The sequence below is a fragment of the Cricetulus griseus genome, chromosome 4 (assembly GCF_003668045.3).
Source record: "Cricetulus griseus strain 17A/GY chromosome 4, alternate assembly CriGri-PICRH-1.0, whole genome shotgun sequence".
In the NCBI taxonomy this organism is placed as follows: Eukaryota; Metazoa; Chordata; class Mammalia; order Rodentia; family Cricetidae; genus Cricetulus; species Cricetulus griseus.
In genome coordinates this window covers 73,728,429-73,747,342 of record NC_048597.1, presented here as the reverse complement: position 1 = coordinate 73,747,342, position 18,914 = coordinate 73,728,429, and the positions used below count along the sequence as shown (strand labels likewise).

At 39.3% G+C, this 18,914-nt stretch overlaps 1 protein-coding gene across 3 annotated transcripts in view; it reads left to right on the top strand.

The window, feature by feature from the left end:
- Positions 1-18,914, top strand: part of Prkdc (protein kinase, DNA-activated, catalytic subunit) — a 181,506-nt gene that overhangs the window by 112,309 nt on the left and 50,283 nt on the right. For all 3 annotated transcript variants that reach the window (XR_004769996.1, XM_027413432.2, XM_027413434.2), the window contains exons 53-62: positions 2,417-2,541; positions 2,633-2,782; positions 6,391-6,564; positions 7,545-7,643; positions 8,764-8,971; positions 9,864-10,053; positions 11,168-11,383; positions 13,556-13,668; positions 15,565-15,696; positions 17,696-17,875. Coding sequence is in view for 2 of the 3 variants with exons in the window: in XM_027413432.2 (XP_027269233.1) it covers positions 2,417-2,541; positions 2,633-2,782; positions 6,391-6,564; positions 7,545-7,643; positions 8,764-8,971; positions 9,864-10,053; positions 11,168-11,383; positions 13,556-13,668; positions 15,565-15,696; positions 17,696-17,875 (1,587 nt within the window). In the remaining variant the exon portion in view is untranslated. The remainder of the gene's footprint in view (positions 1-2,416; positions 2,542-2,632; positions 2,783-6,390; positions 6,565-7,544; positions 7,644-8,763; positions 8,972-9,863; positions 10,054-11,167; positions 11,384-13,555; positions 13,669-15,564; positions 15,697-17,695; positions 17,876-18,914) is intronic.

The window sequence follows — 18,914 nt, the reverse complement described above, 5'->3', positions numbered from 1 at the left end:
TCTGAGCACCTTGTCTAGCCTATTGGCTTTGGAAGCAATCTTTATCTGTCCCTAATTTGTATCTCCACTCCATTTCCTCTCCTGACGGGAAAAACAGGGTGGAAGCTGGGCTGTAGGTGCTGCCAGGATGGGTGAGGACAGACTTAATGATGCTAACAGCCTGGAGAAGACAGAAGGTGACCAAACAGCAAATTGGACTCTTGCCCATTTCCCTGACTGCAAAATTATTTGTACTTAAAGTTATATTAAAACAATTCCGTATGAAAGTGGGGCTTCATTTTTATTTTGGCCATCTCACACCCCCTTTCCATTCTTTATTTATAAACTTCTTAAAAACTTTTATTACCTTATTTTTTAACAAGTTTACATAGTGTGTCTTGTTTACTTATCACTCTTACTACCTTGTCTCCATCTTTCCCACAAGTCAATCTCTCTCTCCCTCTCTCTCTCCCCCTCTCTCTCTGTCTCTCATGTTTTTGTCTAGTCATTTTGTTTCGTAACTCACCAATAGTACCATTTGTGTGACCATGTTTTGAAGCTATCTCTTGGGGCCTGGTGGGTTCAGTAGAAGGTATACAATTAATGACAGTAATTCACCATCGCCCAAAATCTTATCAATACCAGTAGTTCAGTCGTTCAGAGATAAAGTGTGGAGCCCTGACCCATTCCTTGACTCATTGTTTGTTAATAGAGCTGCCTTATGTATGTAGGCCAAGTGCAGATAACTATCATTTATCTGAGGTAACGACTGCAGTGGTTGTAGTAAGGCTAGGGATTGCCATTTCCTAACCCTTCACCCTGTCTTCCAACTTTTTTTGTTTTGTTTTTTGGTTTTTTGAGACATGGTTTCTCTGTGTAGCTTTGGAGCCTATCCTGGCACTCACTCTGGAACCAGGCTGGCCTCGAACTCACAAAGACCCGCCTGCCTCTGCCTCCAGAGTGCTGGGATTAAAGGTGTGTGCCACAAATGCCCAGCTGTCTTCCAACTCTTATATACGTCCTACAACTCTTTCATAATCTTCCCCGAGCCTTAGAAAGGAGTGGTATAAGTGACTTGTTTAGGACTGGGTCTACATCCATTGCTTATTTCCTGCACATTGGGAAGCCATATCTCAGCACTCACCACTGTTCATTGTAAAATTAAGAAAGTTTACCTAAGAATAACCTTGTTAGGACATAATTGTGATGTCTTTGAATGTTAGGTTTGAATGTGATGTTGTTTATCTTTACCACATCTTAGCAAGTCAAAGTGGAGTCCTAGCTTTATTTTCTTATTACTCAGATTTCTGCTTAATACATACTTTGTCTTGCATTATTTTATAACTTAAATTTAGTATAGATTTAGTGTAAGAATCTGAAAAATAAAAGGAAACCTAAGTAGAGCAGCTCCTGTTCTATCCACTAAGCCACTCTCAGCACCTCCATGATGGCTCTTACGCTGAGTGTGCCTGTCCTGTCTTCTGTTTGCCTGATCTGTTCTTTCTTTACTTGCTAAACTGACCATTTCGTCCTGTGACCAGATTAAATACTTTTAATGAAAAGATACATTTTAGGCCAGGCAGCCCTCCACGTTGATCTCTCAGCCCTAACAGATACACTGTATGTATTAGCAGTGAAATAATTAAACTGTTCCAAGTGAGATTTAAAATCATGGAAATTTGTGATTAAGTTTTTTAATTTTTAAAAGTCTCAGCAGTAAGTTTGTGTTAAAAAAAAAAACTATCCATTTAGCCTTCATGCCTTTAAACAGTTGTAATATTTGTGAGGAGACAACTGAAATGAGTATTTTCATGACTTCAACAAGGCTTCCTTGAGTACATCATCCATACTGAGTACTTGCTTTTGATGACTTGCATATTGGTTCTAGACCCTAGAGACACAGCAGGAAATAGGTAGGCCACATCCCTGCTCTGAGAGAGCTAGGATTTGGGGGAGGAAACCAACAGTATACAAATGAATATTTAAAAGTTGTAATGAATGGTAAAAAGAGAGTGTGATCCATGCAGGAGGACCATGATAAGATCTGTTGAGCTAGAATTGCTAGAAATCAATGAGAGTATTTGACCAAGGTACCTAAAATAAAATGTCTTGAACTGTTATTTGATAAACATTAAACTAAAACTTCTCAGAAGACTTACTTTCAATGTTTCTATGTCAGAAGGAAACATGGTGCTAAAGTTGTGGCCTTGCTCACTCACTATTACAGTCAAGGCCTGCGAACCCTGTGACTGTCCAGTGGTTAATGCAAACCAGTGACCATTCCTAGCAATGTTTCATCACTTGAATGTGAACCGTGGTGAAGGTCATAATATTGAACATCTTTCTTGGGGTAACTTTGAAAATTAAAATAAATTTATAATTCAGCACTTAACATAATGTTCCACTTCTATGTTTAAAAAGAAACTTAATTTTTCAGGTGATAGCAGAGTCAGTATGTGAACTGGTGGTAAAGCAACTAAAGCAACATCAAAATACTATGGAAGACAAATTTATTGTGTGCTTAAACAAAGTAGTGAAGGGCTTCCCTCCTCTTGCTGACAGGTAGGGGACAACAGCAGGAGATGTGGCATATGGGTAGGGGGTAAGGGAGAGTGTCAGGGGACATCTTCTCATGAACCCTCTCAACTACCAGTTTCTTGAATGCTGTGTTCTTTCTGCTGCCAAAATTTCATGGAGTGATGAAGACTCTTTGCCTGGAAGTTGTGCTTTGTCGTGCAGAGACAACTACAGACCTGTACTTACAGTTAAAGAGTAAGGACTTTCTCCAAGTCATGAGACATAGGTAAGTTAAACATCAGGCCTCACTGCCTACAATACAGCCAGGTCAGAAAATGTTCACTTGTCCATGTATCTTCTCTAACTAGGAACTACTTGTAGGTATTCAAGAGAAGCATATTGTGAGATTTCAACCTAAGAGGTAAAAGTGATGAAAGTATAGAAGTAAAATGTGAGCCTATCATAGCTCCTCTGTTTCTGGAGCCTCGGGTAGCCACATCATGTCCCAGCTTTGTGTGCTTCTCCCACATATGAAGAACACTCCTGTATTGTAGTACTTGGGCTCTTTTTCAATTCTGTATTTTGAAAGGCAAGAGCCACCTTATGTTAAAATTGCTCATGTCTTTTCGAAGTTGCAGTGGAATAGAAGATAATTTTAAGATAAAGCAATTAGTCCCTTATTTCTCTGTCCTCTTACATTCATGACCTGTATGTATGTACTTTCACAGTGATAAAATACTGGTAAGTGTATAATGTACTGATATCTACGGTTAAATGTCCTTGTGTTCTGCTCTCTTTCAGTACATATTCAAAGCAGACTTCTTGAAGGAACATGAGACTTCAGATAAGGAAAGACACTTGCTCATTTAGGACTCAGGCTTACTTAGATTACTGTCTGACATAACTAGGTAGCACCTGAAATCGTTTTTTGAATGAAATCCTTCATATTTTTAGCTTATTTTGTCTGCCACCATCTGTTTCTTTAAATGAACTTTATTTTGGAATAATCTTATAGTTACAAAATTGTTAAAAGATACTATACTGGAATTCACTGTATAGACCCAGCTGGCCTCGAATTCCCAACTGCTGGTATTAAAGGCATATGCCACCACCACCCAGCTTCACCTGTTCTCTTTTTATATGATCATGGTTGTAGTTGTGTTTTTTCCCTTTGGCTCTTTGCTCTTAGGGAGCCTGCCGCCCAGCTCACAAATAAGTTAAAAACACAGAGATTTACTCTTTCTTATGAATGCCTGGCCTTAGCTTGGCTTATTTCCATCCACCTTTTCTGAACTTAAATTATCCCATGTACCTTTTGCCTCTGGGCTTTCATCTTTGTCTATTGTATATACTTTCTTTCTTACTTTGTTGCTGGTTGTGTAGCTAGGTAGCTGGCCCCTAATGTCCTCCTCTCCTTTTTCTTCCTCCTTGATCCCTTATCAGATTTCTCCTCCTATTCATTCTCTCTGCCTGCCAACCCCTCCTATCCTTTCTCCTGCCTTGTTATTGGCTGTTAAGCTCTCTATTAGACCAATCAGGTGTTTTAGACAGGGAAAATAACACATCTTCACAGAGTTAAACAAATGCAACATAGAAGAACACAACATATCTTTGCATCATTGAAACAGATGCTCCACAGCATAAACAAATGTAACCATCTTTACCAAATATTTTGCAGCACATGGTAATCACAATCATGATTGTTAAAACTAAGAAATTAATGTTACTATCAAATAAACTAGACTGCCTTTGTTTTTTAAGTTCTTAAAAATCCTGTAGGCTTAAGCCATGGATTTGTTTTGGTTTTGGTTTTGGTTTTTTTTGTGTGTGTGTGTGTATGTGTGTGTGTGTGTTGTTTTGAATGATTGCTTCAAGCTTGCCATTCATTATTATTTACTTCATGGTTTTAAATTTTTGTCTTAGTCTTCCTTGTGCCTGGAACTCACCAGTTCCTTTCTGGTTGACAATTTTGGTAGGAGTGTTCCATTGTAAATGGTAGTCTTTTATGATTCCTTTTTAGAAATATTTTTTATTGACAGTTTTACACACATCTACATATTACATATAATGTCTTTTGATAAGAATAATTCCAAGTTTTCTGCTATCCCCTTCCCACTGCCATTAGAACCTTTCTTCCCAACACTTCTCCCTACTCAGACTTTCATACCCCCCCCCTCTCTCTCTCTCTCTCAATAGTCCATTGAGTTTAACTTGTATGTTTATGGATATAGGGTTATTTACTGGGTTATAGGTACATCACCAAAGGCCACACCACTGAAGAACAATGACTCACCTCCCCCAGTAACTATTAACTATCAGTAGCTTCTCCACTGGGGGTGGAATGTCATGAGCTCCCATGACATGCCAGTCATAGAATCTTAATAAGCCTAACCATGCCCAGGTAGCTTCAGTAAGTGCATGTGTGCAGTGGCCAGCTCACAGTATTCTTCCCAACCCTTAGGCTCTTAACATTCATTCACTCTTGATCAGTGATGCTCCCTGAGACTTGGGGGCTAGGTGGGTTAAATAACTATCCTGTTTAGGACAGAACAAGCATTAGTCACTTCTCAGCACTTTGACCATTTGTGAGCCTGTATTAACCAATATCCACTTACAAAAAACTTTTCTGTACAAGGTTGAGCCCATCACTAATCTATGGGTACAAACATAAATACTTAAAAGTTACATATTATTTAGCAAAACAACAGTAGGACGTTTTCCCCCTTAGGCCCTGTGACCTCCATAGCCATGAGCTTTTGACAAGGTTTATAATACAGGCTTGGATTCCTTTTTATGGAATAGGCCTCAAACTAATTAGAAGGCAGTTGGTAACCCCCATAGCGTCCATTACCACCATTGTACTAGTGGATACATCTTGCCTTGCATGTGGGGTCTACTACTACATAGAACCACTGACGACTATTCTTCCTCAGTGGCCTGGATAGCATAGTTCCAGAACTAAGAAAGCTATCCAACAGAGAGGAAGTTTTCATGTCAGTTCCAGTTTGATTTCTGTATGTCTTGCAGTCAAAGTGTATGATGTTTCAGCAGTAGGATCTTACTATCTAGTTCAAATGGGCAACTAAGTATATTGGCAACAACCTGCATTATTTTAAGGTTCTTAGGAACTTCCTTGACCATCACTGCATAGGGAGGGAGGTAGCCTAAGCCTGGAACTTGGATTTTCATTTAATAACTCATAGTTTGTGTCAGCAGTATTATCCTCCCATACAGAGTACCTCTTGTTTGAACTCTTGAAAAAAAAATCTATTTAATTAGCTTTCAGATTAATGACTTTCCATACGGCTTTCTATATCTTTCTTGTTATGGGTAACCATCCCCAAACTCTCTCTTCTCCCCCATCTTCTCATCCTAATCCCTTCTTAAATCTTTCCACCCCTTATAGTTTCCCTATTTCCTTCTTTTCCATATTCTTACCCCATGTTCCATCTATTTTTTGTATCACAAGTGTTTTTTCTATCTACTTCCCACTTAAGGCCTCTTCTACTCTCCCATCTCATGGACCCTTTCTAGCTTCCTGACCTCTATAGACACTACAAATTAAACACATAAATCTACAGTTTTGAAGCTAGAACTCACTTATTAGAGACCATGCAGCAGTTGTCTCTTTGGGTCTGGATTACCTCAGTATACTACTTAGCATTTTCCTGAAACTTTTATAATTTCCTTTTTCTTTATAACTGAATAAAATTGTATTGTGTATGTGCATGGGTCACATTTTAATTATTCTTTCACTAGTAGACTTTAAATGTACTTTTCTGAATTATACAAGCTTGAAACTTTAGGACAAGAAGAAAATATTAGTTATCATACTTTCTAAGTATGATAAACATCATTAAAATTATGTGTTACCAAATGTCTCCTTTATTTTAGAGATGATGAAAGACAAAAGGTGTGTTTGGATATAGTTTATAAGATGATGGCAGAATTAAAACCAGTAGAACTTCGAGAACTTCTGAATCCTGTTATGGAATTTGTTTCCCATCCTTCTCCAGCGTGTAGAGAACAAATGTATAATATTCTTATGTGGATTCATGACAATTACAGGTTAGCCTTCATTTCATTTTATATCACCTTTTAAAAAAAAATCTGTGGTGTGCATGCATGTGCGTGTGGGTGTACATCACAAACATATGTCTCTACATACATAGACATCAGAGGACATTCTCAGGTTTTGGTCCTCTCCTTCCACTTGTTTCAGACATGGTCTTTTTGTTTTGTACATGTCACTGTGTATACCAGGCTAAAGAGACTCTGGGATTACAGATGTGTACTACTTTACCCAACTTTGCATGGTTGCTGGGGATTTGAACTCAGTTCCATATGCTTGCACAGCAACTGGTTTACCACCAAGCCACCTCCCCAGGCCTATATTAACCTCTTCTGAAGGGCTTGTATACTTTGTGATTTGAAATATAAGAAAACATTTTTAGCGATATGACTGACAACTGAAATAAGTTTATTTCAATTACTGAATTATCCTTTTTTGCAATTATTTCATGAATATGTAGGAAATAGAAAGTGAAATTATCAGTTGAGTTAGAAATACATGAATCGGGGCTGGAGAGATAAGAATTCTTGCTGCTTTTACAGAGTTTGGTGCCTATTACCCATGACAGGGAGCTCCCACAACTGCCTATAACTCTAGCCCTAGGGTATCCAGTGCCATCTTCTAGTCTCTACAGGCATTGCATGCTTGTGCACACAGAGTAAATCTTTTTTTCTTTTCTTTTCTTTCTTTTTTTTTTTTTTTTAAGTGTATTAATGCTCTGCCTCCTGAGAGGCATGTGCTACCACCACCTAGTGAACCTTCTAAAAGAGACTTCTTCCAGGCAGTGTCATCCCTCAGGTACCAGCAGAGGTGACAGGACTCAGAGCATAGAAGGGTCTGTCCTGATCTCACACCTTTAGTAAGCTCTGCTGAATTGCCTTGGGCATGGGTCTCATGGAAACCCACCTTTGCCTTAACCCAGACTGTGTGATTGGAGTAGAGTGGAAAACTGATACTTTGTTATTTTTCCAATCAGAGATCCAGAAAGTCAAATGGATCAAGACTCCCAGGAAATATTTAAACTGGCAAAAGATGTGCTGATTCAAGGACTGGTTGATGAGAACCCAGGACTCCAGTATGTGCTGCTTCTGGAATAAATTAGACAAGGACTAGATTATTCCTTTCTAGACTAGCTTAAAGTTTGTACAGTGATACCATCATTCTCTCTGCTTCCTGCATTTTCTAATCATTAGCAAAATTGTGAAGAATAGGATTTTAAAATCCTGACAGGTTGTTTAAAAAAAAAAAAAAAAAAAAACCGTGTGAAAAGATGGTTAGGACAAAGTGCTTATGCAGTGAGTTAGTTAAAGATTTTTAAGTTGAAGCAAACTGTAATAACAACTGTTCCATTCTCCATTTAACACATATAGTTAAAATCATAGTATATATCAAAGTTATCTGAAGTGTTGGACACCCTAGCATTAGGAAGAAACCATAATGTTTATTCTATGTGGAGATTGTTCTCTAAAATACCGTAACTATGTATTTTTAGATGTGTGAGTGTCTTATCAAATGTCAAACACATAAGAAAGGACAGTTTTTAATATGCTTTGACATACTACTTATTTTTCACTTGCTTCAATTTTAAATGCATTGGACTTTAACAATTTATATTTAAATTTCATAAGTAGTTGTCTGTTGAGAAGTTCAGAGTGTTCTGTTTTTTTTCTTTGGACAATACTGAGGATTGAAATTAGAATTTTACATATATCAGACTAGCAGTGTAATAACTGACCCATAGTCTCAGCCCTAACGATTTTAATTTAAATTTTGAATACATTATAACAGCATTTTGCAAAGAGTTGTTTTAGCAAAGCAGTAAAGGATTCTATGAAACTTGCTTTTGGTCCTGGGCATCTACGCCAGAGACTTGTGTGCTAGACAAGTGCTCTACCAGCAAGTGAGCCACAACTACTAATATGTGTTAAAATGATTTTGCGTTTCAAAATGGTTAGTACTATATACTCATTGTTGTAAACTCTCAGGGGATAGATAGTGATCCAGTTTGTAAAATTTTCTATAGTTTGGGGATATTTTCCTTCAGAACACCTGATTATTCATACTCATATTGTGATGTAGTTTCCCTTTCGTCTGAGAGTGATGTGAATGAAAAGCTGTGAAGTCCCCACATGACCCTGGGCAATATTTCCTTCCATTTGCTGGTATCTAAGCATGTTTTTCTCTTCACTTTTCAGATTAATTATTCGGAATTTCTGGAGCCATGAAACCAGATTACCATCCAATACATTGGACCGATTGTTGGCACTAAATTCTTTATATTCTCCGAAAATAGAAGTCCACTTTTTAAGTTTAGCAACAAATTTTCTGCTTGAAATGACCAGGATGAGCCCAGATTATCTAAACCCAATATTTGAGCATCCTCTGTCAGAATGTGAATTTCAGGTGAAGTGCTTGTCCCTTGAAATATGTTTTCCCTGTTGTTAATATCTTCTAATGTTCAACTAACATTATTAATTTCCTTGAAATGTGAATGTACAACATGTGCTTCCTTTTCCCCTGATGTTTTACACTCTTTATCCTCTCAGACTCCATTTGGACCTCTCGCTTTCCTGTTCTTCCTCTCATATTCCTGGGAGAGATAAAGTTCAACCATCGCCTGATCCAAATACTAACCAAGCATAACCTTGCTTAGCTGTGATCATAGATCAAGTTTGCAGCTTCTTGTGGTAGCCACAATAGTGGCACAGGTGCTTCTTAATGGGCAGGGCTTTGTGTATTCCCTAGTACAAATTAAATATCCCTTACCTGAAATTATTGGGATCACAAGTGGTTTAATTTCATGCTATTTTTGGATTTTGAAATATTTGCATGTACCATATGTCTACTTACTTATTTATTTTTAGAATTTTATAGTGTTTACATCATTTAACCTCATCCCTCTCCTCCCTCCTCACAGGTCCCATCCATGCTTCCCAACCCCCACTGCCTCTCAAATTCATGCCCTCTTTTTCCTTGTTATTGTTATACACACACACACTTGTGCAAATAAATATGTGGATATAACTTACTGAATCCATTTAATGTTCTTCATATGTATATGTTTTTAGGGATGACCATTTGATACTGGATAACCAATTAGGGGGCTCATCCTTGGAGAAGACTGATTCTCCCTTCTTCAGCTGTCATTAATTGTCTGTGGTGCTTCACCTACAAGTAGGGTCTTAAGAGATTCCGCCATCCACATTGGCATGCCTCACTGTACCAGGCAAGCATGGAAATATTTCAGTGCCACTACAAAAGAAACATTATTTTCTTTAAACTCTTCTTTCTATAGGAATATACCATAGATCCTGACTGGCGTTTCCGAAGTACTGTGCTCACTCCAATGTTTATTGAGACCCAGGCTTCGCCGAGTATTCTCCATACCCAAACCCAGGAAGGGTCCCTTTCAGACCGAAGGCAGAAGTCTGGGCAAGTGCGAGCCACTCAACAGCAGTATGATTTCACCCCGACACAAACCATAGGTAACAAATGACCAGACACTCTGGCCTTTGGCAACAACTTCTTTTGCAAGAACAGAAACTTTTTGGAAGAGAAATAAAGTGGTAACACAAAGGTCATAAGGAAGATGTGTCAGTCAAAGGGCAAAAGGAGAGAGGTTTTCAGAGTAGTCAGGTCTGCAGAGAAAGGAACAGTTGTTGGGGCAGGTGGAGGTGACAGAGAGAGGCTGTTGTAAGAGGAAAGGATTCTGGATGGTGCAGGTGTAAATGGACTTAATGCTATTGAATCATACATTTCAAAGTGTTTGAAGTGGTAAATGTTACTATATGGTTTTTCCACATTTTTTGAGGGGGAAACGACTATTTTAGAATAGAAGAATCATCTGATGATAGCTAGACATGCTTGTTTTGGTTTGGTTTGACAAAAAACTGTTTATTTAATGTGTCGTATTTAAGGCATCTTATCTCAAGAGCAGAGTAGCATTCAGCCAGGCTCATTTACTGATGTTAGTAGTTTATTGGACTGTTCTCTCCCAGCAGATTAATTCCTTGCTTTGATATGCACAGCATAAATTAAGAATAAAATATCTTAATTCTGTTTTTAAAAAATTATTTTATATATTTGAGTGCTTTACCTTCATATATGCATGTAGTGCATGTACATGCCTGGTGCCAGCAGAGGCTAGAGAAGGGTTTGATCTCTGGAAACTGGAGTTAAAAATCAGTTGTAAACTGCCATGTAGGCGCTGAGAACTGTACACAGGTCCTCTGCAGGTTCAGCAAGGGCTCTTAACCACTGAACCACCTCTCCCGCCCCCCTTAATTGTTTTGAATAACACTTCGGCATTTGTTTCACATCCTGTTGTTTCTGAAAGTAGAACTAATTTGAATGATCACAGTGAAAATTCTTTGACAAGCACTGTAAACATAAAATGCTATTACTGTGATGATTACCACTGCGGAAGGGTCCTGAGGCTCAGGTGTCTGTGGTGTGCTCGGGTCAGACCCAAGTACCCTTGATCTCAGCCCAGTGTCCCAGGTAATTGCAGAGGTCTAGCACTGCAGGTGTGCCCTAGCAGGTTTTGTACACTGAGCAGGTTGTGCTGCATTCTCACTGTTCTGGTCCTATGTGTTGTAGTTGAAAGGAGCTCATTCGATTGGCTGACTGGGAGCAGCATTGACCCATTGGCAGATCACACACTCGTCCCTTCAGAATCCTCATCTTCCTCCTTGCTGTTTGCTCACAAGAGGAGTGAAAAGTCACAGAGAATATCCTGGAAGTCGGTAGGACCTGACTTTGGGATAAAAAAGTTGGGCCTTCCTGGTGATGAGGTAGATAACCAAGCAAAAAGTGGTAAGTAAAATGCTGAAATATGTTTAATATGTATTGCCCCTCCTGCAGAAGCTTACATGGAGAGAGCATTATTTCTGACTGTCCACATTTCCTTGAAAGCTGTAACGGAAATCATTAAAATTCAACCCATCAATCATTGTTTGGACACTTAACCATGTTGAAAACATTATTTTCAGATGTTCTTCAAGAAATACTATGTATGTGGCAAGTCCATTAGTTTAGTGACGTCTGGAACATTAAGGGTAGGTAAGGCAGTAAATGGGGTAGAATTAGTAAGCCTAGTCTCAGGGGTGAGAGGTTAAATCCAAGCACAGTGTGGAGCAAGTATTTGGAAAGACTAGATAAGGAAGGTATTTGACAAGAGCCTGGAAGCCTAGGATGTAGGAAGAGAAATGACGAAAAAGATGTAGATAGATATTTTTGTTGAGTGGAAGAAACTCAAAAATTAGTTCAGCAAGGTTTGTGGAGAGCAAAATCCACTCTGAGGACCATGTGTGGTCCAGCTGGATCCATGTCCTGGGAAACTTGGAGAGTTGTGAAGGAACCTGTAAAGGGAAGAAGCAGGGTACACTTTAGGAAGCTACCACCTGATGAATGGAGTAGAATTAGTCATGGGTACCACGTGGCGTGAGAAGAATGGCAAAGCCAGAAGCACTATCACTTAGGCCTCAGCAGCTTGAAAGTGAGTAGGTGGGTGGCTTCCTTTCAGACCCAATGGGAATTTAACAGGCAGGATGCCTAGTAAGTCTCCAGACTCAACACTGAAAGAGCTGGGGAGAAGGTAGCTCTTTACAAGACTGGGAATGAAGGAGAGCCCAGTGGAAAAGATCCAAAAACTGTTGCATACCCCACGGGAATGAACATGCATTCAGACCATAGAACTAAAGCTAGAAGCAAGCATAACGAAAAGGTATCAGAAGTGTAAAACAAACAAAAAAAAAAAAAACAGATTTTATTCCCAACTACTGTTTTTATACATCAGTCTCAAATATATGGTGTTGTTTTGTTTTGTTTTTTTGGTTTTTCGAGACAGGGTTTCTGTGTATAGCTTTGGAGCCTATCCTGGCACTTGCTCTGGAGACCAGGCTGGCCTCGAACACACAGAGATCCACCTGCCTCTGCCTCCCAAGAGCAGCTTGAGAGAGAAAGAGGCTGTGTGCCAGAGTTCAAGCAGAAGGGTTTTTTACTAAGGGAAAAAGATCATAAAGGGGGGAGAAGGGGAGAGACTGTCCCTCTGGGGACAGGAGCAGTGGGAAAGAGGAAAGAGAGGCAGAGGGGGACAGACAGACAGACAGACGGACAGAGAGAAAGAGGGATAGGAGGTGGGCAGGGCCCTTTTAAAAAGGAATATAATGAATAGGCACAGGTGTTGCTCTTAGTGGCGAAGCTGATGGCTTATCTTGTCAGAACTCCAAAGGCAGGCCAGTACAAATGCCTAAATATTAACATATGACTCATATTCTGTTCTCTAAATGTCCCTTTTAGAAGGAGATGCACCCATCTTTTTTGCTATTAACCTGGAGTTTTAGGGTGTGCCAGGAAACTCTCTCTGCTTTCCTTCTTCCATATGTGACTATTTCTCAGGACTCTTCCTCCTTAGAATGCAGAGCAGAGCCATTGATCTTGCTATGAGATTGGACTATTACTTAAAAGGATGCCCTTCTTAGTTGTCCCTCTAACACACTCATCCAAGACACTTAGTTACATGTCACTTTCCCTACTATGATCTCTGACAAACTGCTAAAGACAGGTCTGCACTAGGATACTGCATTCTAATTAATTTAAGGTTCTGGGCCAGTTGGCTTCTTTATTGATTGGAACTTAGGCTAAGACTTAAGGACAGTTCCTGGGGGTAATAGCAGTTATCCATGATTTACTGATCTACAGTATTTCCCTGACTACATTTCTATACTAAAAATAAGTATGTGTGGTATAGGTGGAATTTGGGTACTGTACAAAAATTAAGAAAAAAGTACAACTCGTATTCTTTAGAGTTCAGAATTGCTAAGCTGCCCTGTCTGCTGTTTCCTATTGGTTTTGTCCTTAACAAATCACCAAATTACAGCTTAAAATTGGAGATAACACTTTGGGGGATTCTGGGGAAGAATGGAATTCAGCTGCATGTGTTGTTTAATTGACCATGAGTAGCCAACCCTGCTTTCTGTTCTGCAGGCACTTACAACCGGGCAGAAATTTTGAGGTTACGCAGACGATTTTTAAAGGACCGAGAAAAACTCAGTTTGCTCTATGCCAAAAAGGGCCTTGTGGAACAAAAACTAGAGAAGGTTTGTATCTTGTTCATGGATTCAGTACCTATTTTGCATACAGATAGTATGCTAAGGAAATAAGTTCTGTCAGATATTGGTCTACAAAATTATAGGAGCAGCACTACATAAGTGCCTTCTGACATTACTAGGCTTAAAGCTATTCATGACACTTCCTAAGAAATGACATCTTCCCTAATCCTTGTCTGACTGGACCAGGACTAATAGGACTAACTGACTCCTCTCTGCTCACTACAGTTCAGCTTTACCTTCTCTGTGCAGATTGGCTTTCTGTATGGATAGAAATATGAGCACTGGTCATTCCTGTTAAAACTCTAGCTAATTCTATTCTTGAGGGAAAGGTGCACAACTACCTTGATTCAGGACCTGTGGCTGTAGTGGGAATGAAAGGCCATGGGACCTGGAATATATTGCATAGCTGCTCATGGAGGGCAGGTAGTGCTGCCAGACAGCCCAAAAGCTTCCTTTGGAGACACAAGTAGCGCATGAATATTTTGGTGGGGTCTCATTATGTAGACCAGGCTGGCCTGGAACTTGAAGAGGTACACCTGGCTTTGCCTCATGCATACATGTGCTCTCATGCCCAGAAAATGCATGAATTAATTTTTAGTATGCAATAATAATGGATAAACTTCCAATGACCAAATTTCTAACAGTTAAGATAGATTGTGATTAAAGATTCCTGCTGTTGCTATAATTCGGTGCAATTCCTTAGCCACTTGGCTTCCAAATATAAGTAGAAAGTGATTGGATGGTTCCTCTGCATTTTTACTGGAGGTGAAATACACAGTTTTTGTTGTTGTTTTCATTTCCCCCTTGTCTCTGTAATACAACTGTTGTTGCTTGCTTGCTTCCTTGCTTGCTTGCTTACTTGCTTGTTTGAAGACTACAGGTAAAAGTGGGTGTATTCAGCACCTTCTCTGACTCCATTGCTTCCTTGGAAAAATAGGATTGATGAAGCCTGATACCTTTCTAGCCCTGTCTGAAGGAAATAGCAGTATCTGGTCATCAGAAGCAACAGAAATCAGAATTGCTGGATAAAGGATGCAAGAAACTAGCCAGGATGACGGTTTTAAGGTCCCTATCTACAAACAAACAAGAAGTTACAGTCAGATATGGCAGAATATTGAAGCACAGATCAGCCTGCTGTCGGTGAAACACACTGAGCTGCCAGCCAATAATTAGACGTTAGGAGTCCATGCATTTGTATTTGCATTCATCAAATAAATGTGTCTGAAGCATGATACTCAGTGCCAGAAATGATAGTAAGTGGTAGCCATGAACAGATGGTTGATTCATGGAGCCTGGTCTAGTACATGACACACTGAAAGACAAATTGAGATTATAAAGTACTCTGTCAGAACTAAGCTATAAACATATGCATGTATGGAAAGCCTCTCTGGAGAGAACACTGAGATTGGGACTACTGATGAGGGAAAAGCTGAAAGCACACAAAGTGGTATGCAGTGGCTGAGGAGTATGTGAGTGAGTGTGGCAGCTCTCAGATTTACATTTTTGTGGACATTCAGATTCAAATTTTTCAGTATAGCCAAATTTTTCATACTTATCAAACCGTCGTATGAATAAAACTATTATTTCTCCTTTGTACTAAATGGCAGTTTCATTTTGCATACATGCTTGATCTTTTGTTTGTCTGTTTATTTGGTTGTTTGATTGGTTGAGGTAGGTGGGGGGGGGTGGGTTGGGGGGGTGGGTTGGTGGGTTGGTTGGTAGGTTGGTTGGTTGGTTGGTTTTGAAGCTAGGTAGCCCAGACTGGCCTCAAACCTGCTATTTAGCCAAGAATGACTTTGAATTCCCTATCATTTTATCTCACTTGGCATACTTGGTTGTTTTACTGAAATCTTGGTTTTCATTCTTTGCTTCTGATGATTGTAGGATATCAAGAGTGAGTTAAAGACGAAGCAGAATGCCCAAGTTGTCCTCTACAGAAGTTATCGTTATGGTGACCTTCCTGACATCCAGATCCTGCACAGCAGTCTAATCACCCCCTTACAGGCTGTAGCCCAGGTCTGCCCAGATACCATGTTACAGTAGAAGCTCTGTTTGTGGCTCCAGGGGTCTACACTTTCTAGGGAAAATGGTCATAAGAGGTGGTGGTTTTCCCTAAATGGTAGCCAAAAAGACTCCTCCTAATTCCCATTTCCTAGTTTTGTGGGGGTATTTTGTTTTGTTGTATGTTTGCTTGGTCACATGAGGAGACTAACATAGAGTTAACTAGAAGTGGACACTAACCTGGGTGCCATGTGAGTAGTCACTAACACTGGGTACAATGTTAGGCAACTGAGCTCTCAGCCACAAGGCCTTCTTCTTTAAAGTCAGATTGACGTTTATGTATCTTATCCAGTGCAAGAATGAAATAAAGGGGAAAAAATCAGCATAAATTTTGAGGTGATAAATAAGCCATTTAGATCATTGTCTTATATGCTTTTTATTTGATCTAAATAATTCCAAGTTGACAAGAATTTATTTTTTAAACTATATTGTACATGTACCCTTCATCAAGCTTCCTCCACTGGAGACAGCTTGTGTGACGTAGCAAAAGACTGAGGCCTCGACTAGAGGCAGCAGTGTTAACCAGGGACCTCATTCAGTGTCCTTATGTTCTGTGTGTTCACATGGGGAACTTTGGCCATGCATATTCTTATAATTTTCATAAGATTTTTGCTCCACGAAGTACCTTACATTCACATTGCCTCACATTCTTACACCAGATCCTCCCAGTAGTCTGGTGCCATTGATGTGGTGATTAGATAAAGACTGGAGGTTAGCAATGCTTGGGATATGTGGCAAAAGCTACAGGTGCCTCTCAGAGAGGAGCGAAGAGGCAAGACTTTATTTTTTTCCTTTTGTTCTCTGAAGACGGATGTATTGATGTTTTTTCCAGTACTGTATTTAATAAATGTTCATTTATGGAGTCCCTGCTGTATGCCAGCAACTACTTTAAGTGTTGGTTCAGTGTTGAGTGAGCCAAGGTAGGCAGTCTTGCCTTTTTTTTTTTTTTGTAATTGGGAACCATAGTAACTGTCCACAGGACCAGCAGGCAGCCCTGCCTGATGCTGAGGTAATTGGTTTTTGTTTTTGTTTTATTGGACTTTTTAAATTAATAAATTAATTTTTTGGAGACAGAGTCTCCATAGTTCTGGCTGTCCTGTAAGTCACTGTGTAAGCCAGACTGGCCTTGAACACTTAGTGATCTACTTGTCTCTTGAGTGCTGGGATTAAAGGTGTGCAGCACCATGCCCAGCTAAGAGGATTTTTATTTCAGTCACCACTGCAGTTGGTCTAACAGTGAGTATTTAGGATTCCTCAGCAAGTACATAGCTCTCAGGAATCAGTGGTGGGTTAACAAACCTGCTGACTATTGCATGCTGAAGGGAAGCAGCAGATACAGATGAAAGCACACAGGCTGATTAAATACCGGCATCTAGCAGTGACTTATCTGTGGTTTAATTATGGACAACACTTATTTTCTTCTTTTTTATTATTTTCTAAAATTTTCTATAGTAGTATTATAACTGTTTAAAAAAGAATTTTTACTTAAAGGACAAATCATATTTGTGTGGCCTTGATGTTGCTTTTGTTCATTTTTATTCTTATATGTATGCTTTCACTAAACAAGTATAGATAGCTAGGAAATGTTTATGAAATGTTCACTGTATAGATGTTGCATACATGTTTCAAGGACAGTGCCATGGAGCCATGTTGAAGTAATTGTTTCAAGGTCTTCAAAAAGCATGTTACCAAACACTTGATAGCTTACTCTGGTTAGTCTAGTCTCCGAACAACTTGAAGCATTGAGATCCTACCTTCAATTGTGTTTGTGTATTTACCATAATCCACATCAAGCCAGACGTAGTTGACTAAATTTCAGGTATCCCACCCCTTGTAAAACTTTGTAAGCTGAATTTAGACATGTAATGGATGTGTTTTTAACAGTTGGTATTTAAAGTAAAACTCTAAAATATTACTTCAGTTCTGATTTATGTTTATTCTTTGTTTTTAACAGAAAGACCCAATAATTGCAAAACAACTCTTCAGCAGCTTGTTTTCTGGGATTTTGAAAGAAATGAATAAATTTAAGGCAACATCAGAAAAAAACATCATCATTCAAAATTTGCTCCAAGACTTCAACCGATTCCTTAATACCACTTTCTTATTCTTTCCACCCTTTGTCTCTTGCATCCAGGTAAGAGTTTGCACACACTTCTGTTTGGTCATGTGCTCCTCTACTCTGACACCACACGCCTAACGCCATTACTTTGTTTGCTAAGTTGAAACTTGAAAAACAAGGTGTTTAGCAGTAAATGTATTGTTTAGATTATCTCTTCGAAGTGGGCACATATAATTTATCTTTCCTTCTTTTTGATCCCCAAACCTACCCTTGCATATGACAATAATCTAAATTGAAACTTGTGTCTTATAACTAGCCAGTCTCTTTAGTTTTTGATTAAACCGTGTGTGTGTGTGTGTGTGTGTGTGTGTGTGTGTGTGTGTGTGTGTGTGTGTGTATGTGTGTGTGTGTTTGTGTGTATGTTTGCCTCCATGTATGCTTTTACACAATATGTGCCTGGTACCTGCAGAGGCTAGAAAAGGGTATCAGTTCCCCTGGAACTGGAGTTACGACCATTGTGAGCCAGCCTGTGAGTGCTTGGTATTGAATCTGACTCCTCTGGAAGAGCAGCCAGTGCTTTTAACCAATGAGCCATTTTTCCAGGCCTACCTACCTTATTTTTTGAAACAGTGTTTCTTACTAGACCGGGAACTCACTGATTAAGCTACACTGGCTTAATTGTCAGAGCAAACTCCCATCCTCTTCTCTGCTTCCAAGTGCTGGAATTCTAAGTGTACTCAGCATTTACACAGGTCCTAGTCATCTGAACTCAAATATTCGTGTTTACATGGCACAGAATTTAATAACAGAGCCGTTTCCTGAGGCCCTAAACTCTCTATTTTGTTTAGTTGTTTCTTGTTAACATTTTAGCAATTTTTTTCCTGTTTTGTGCTATTGATTGAGCACATGTCTGGCTTTGTTCTAAGTGATGGCACCACAGTCTTGAAGAGACAAAATTCATGCCACTCCAAACTTTCATTCTTTGTAAGTGTCACTGACAAACATTAAAGAAAAATTAAACTGATAGGTTAAGTAAATGGCCTCTTGATTGGGTCAGGTATGGTGTCCTTAGAGATATCTAGAATGGGTCAGAGAATTCTTCTCTAAGGGGACT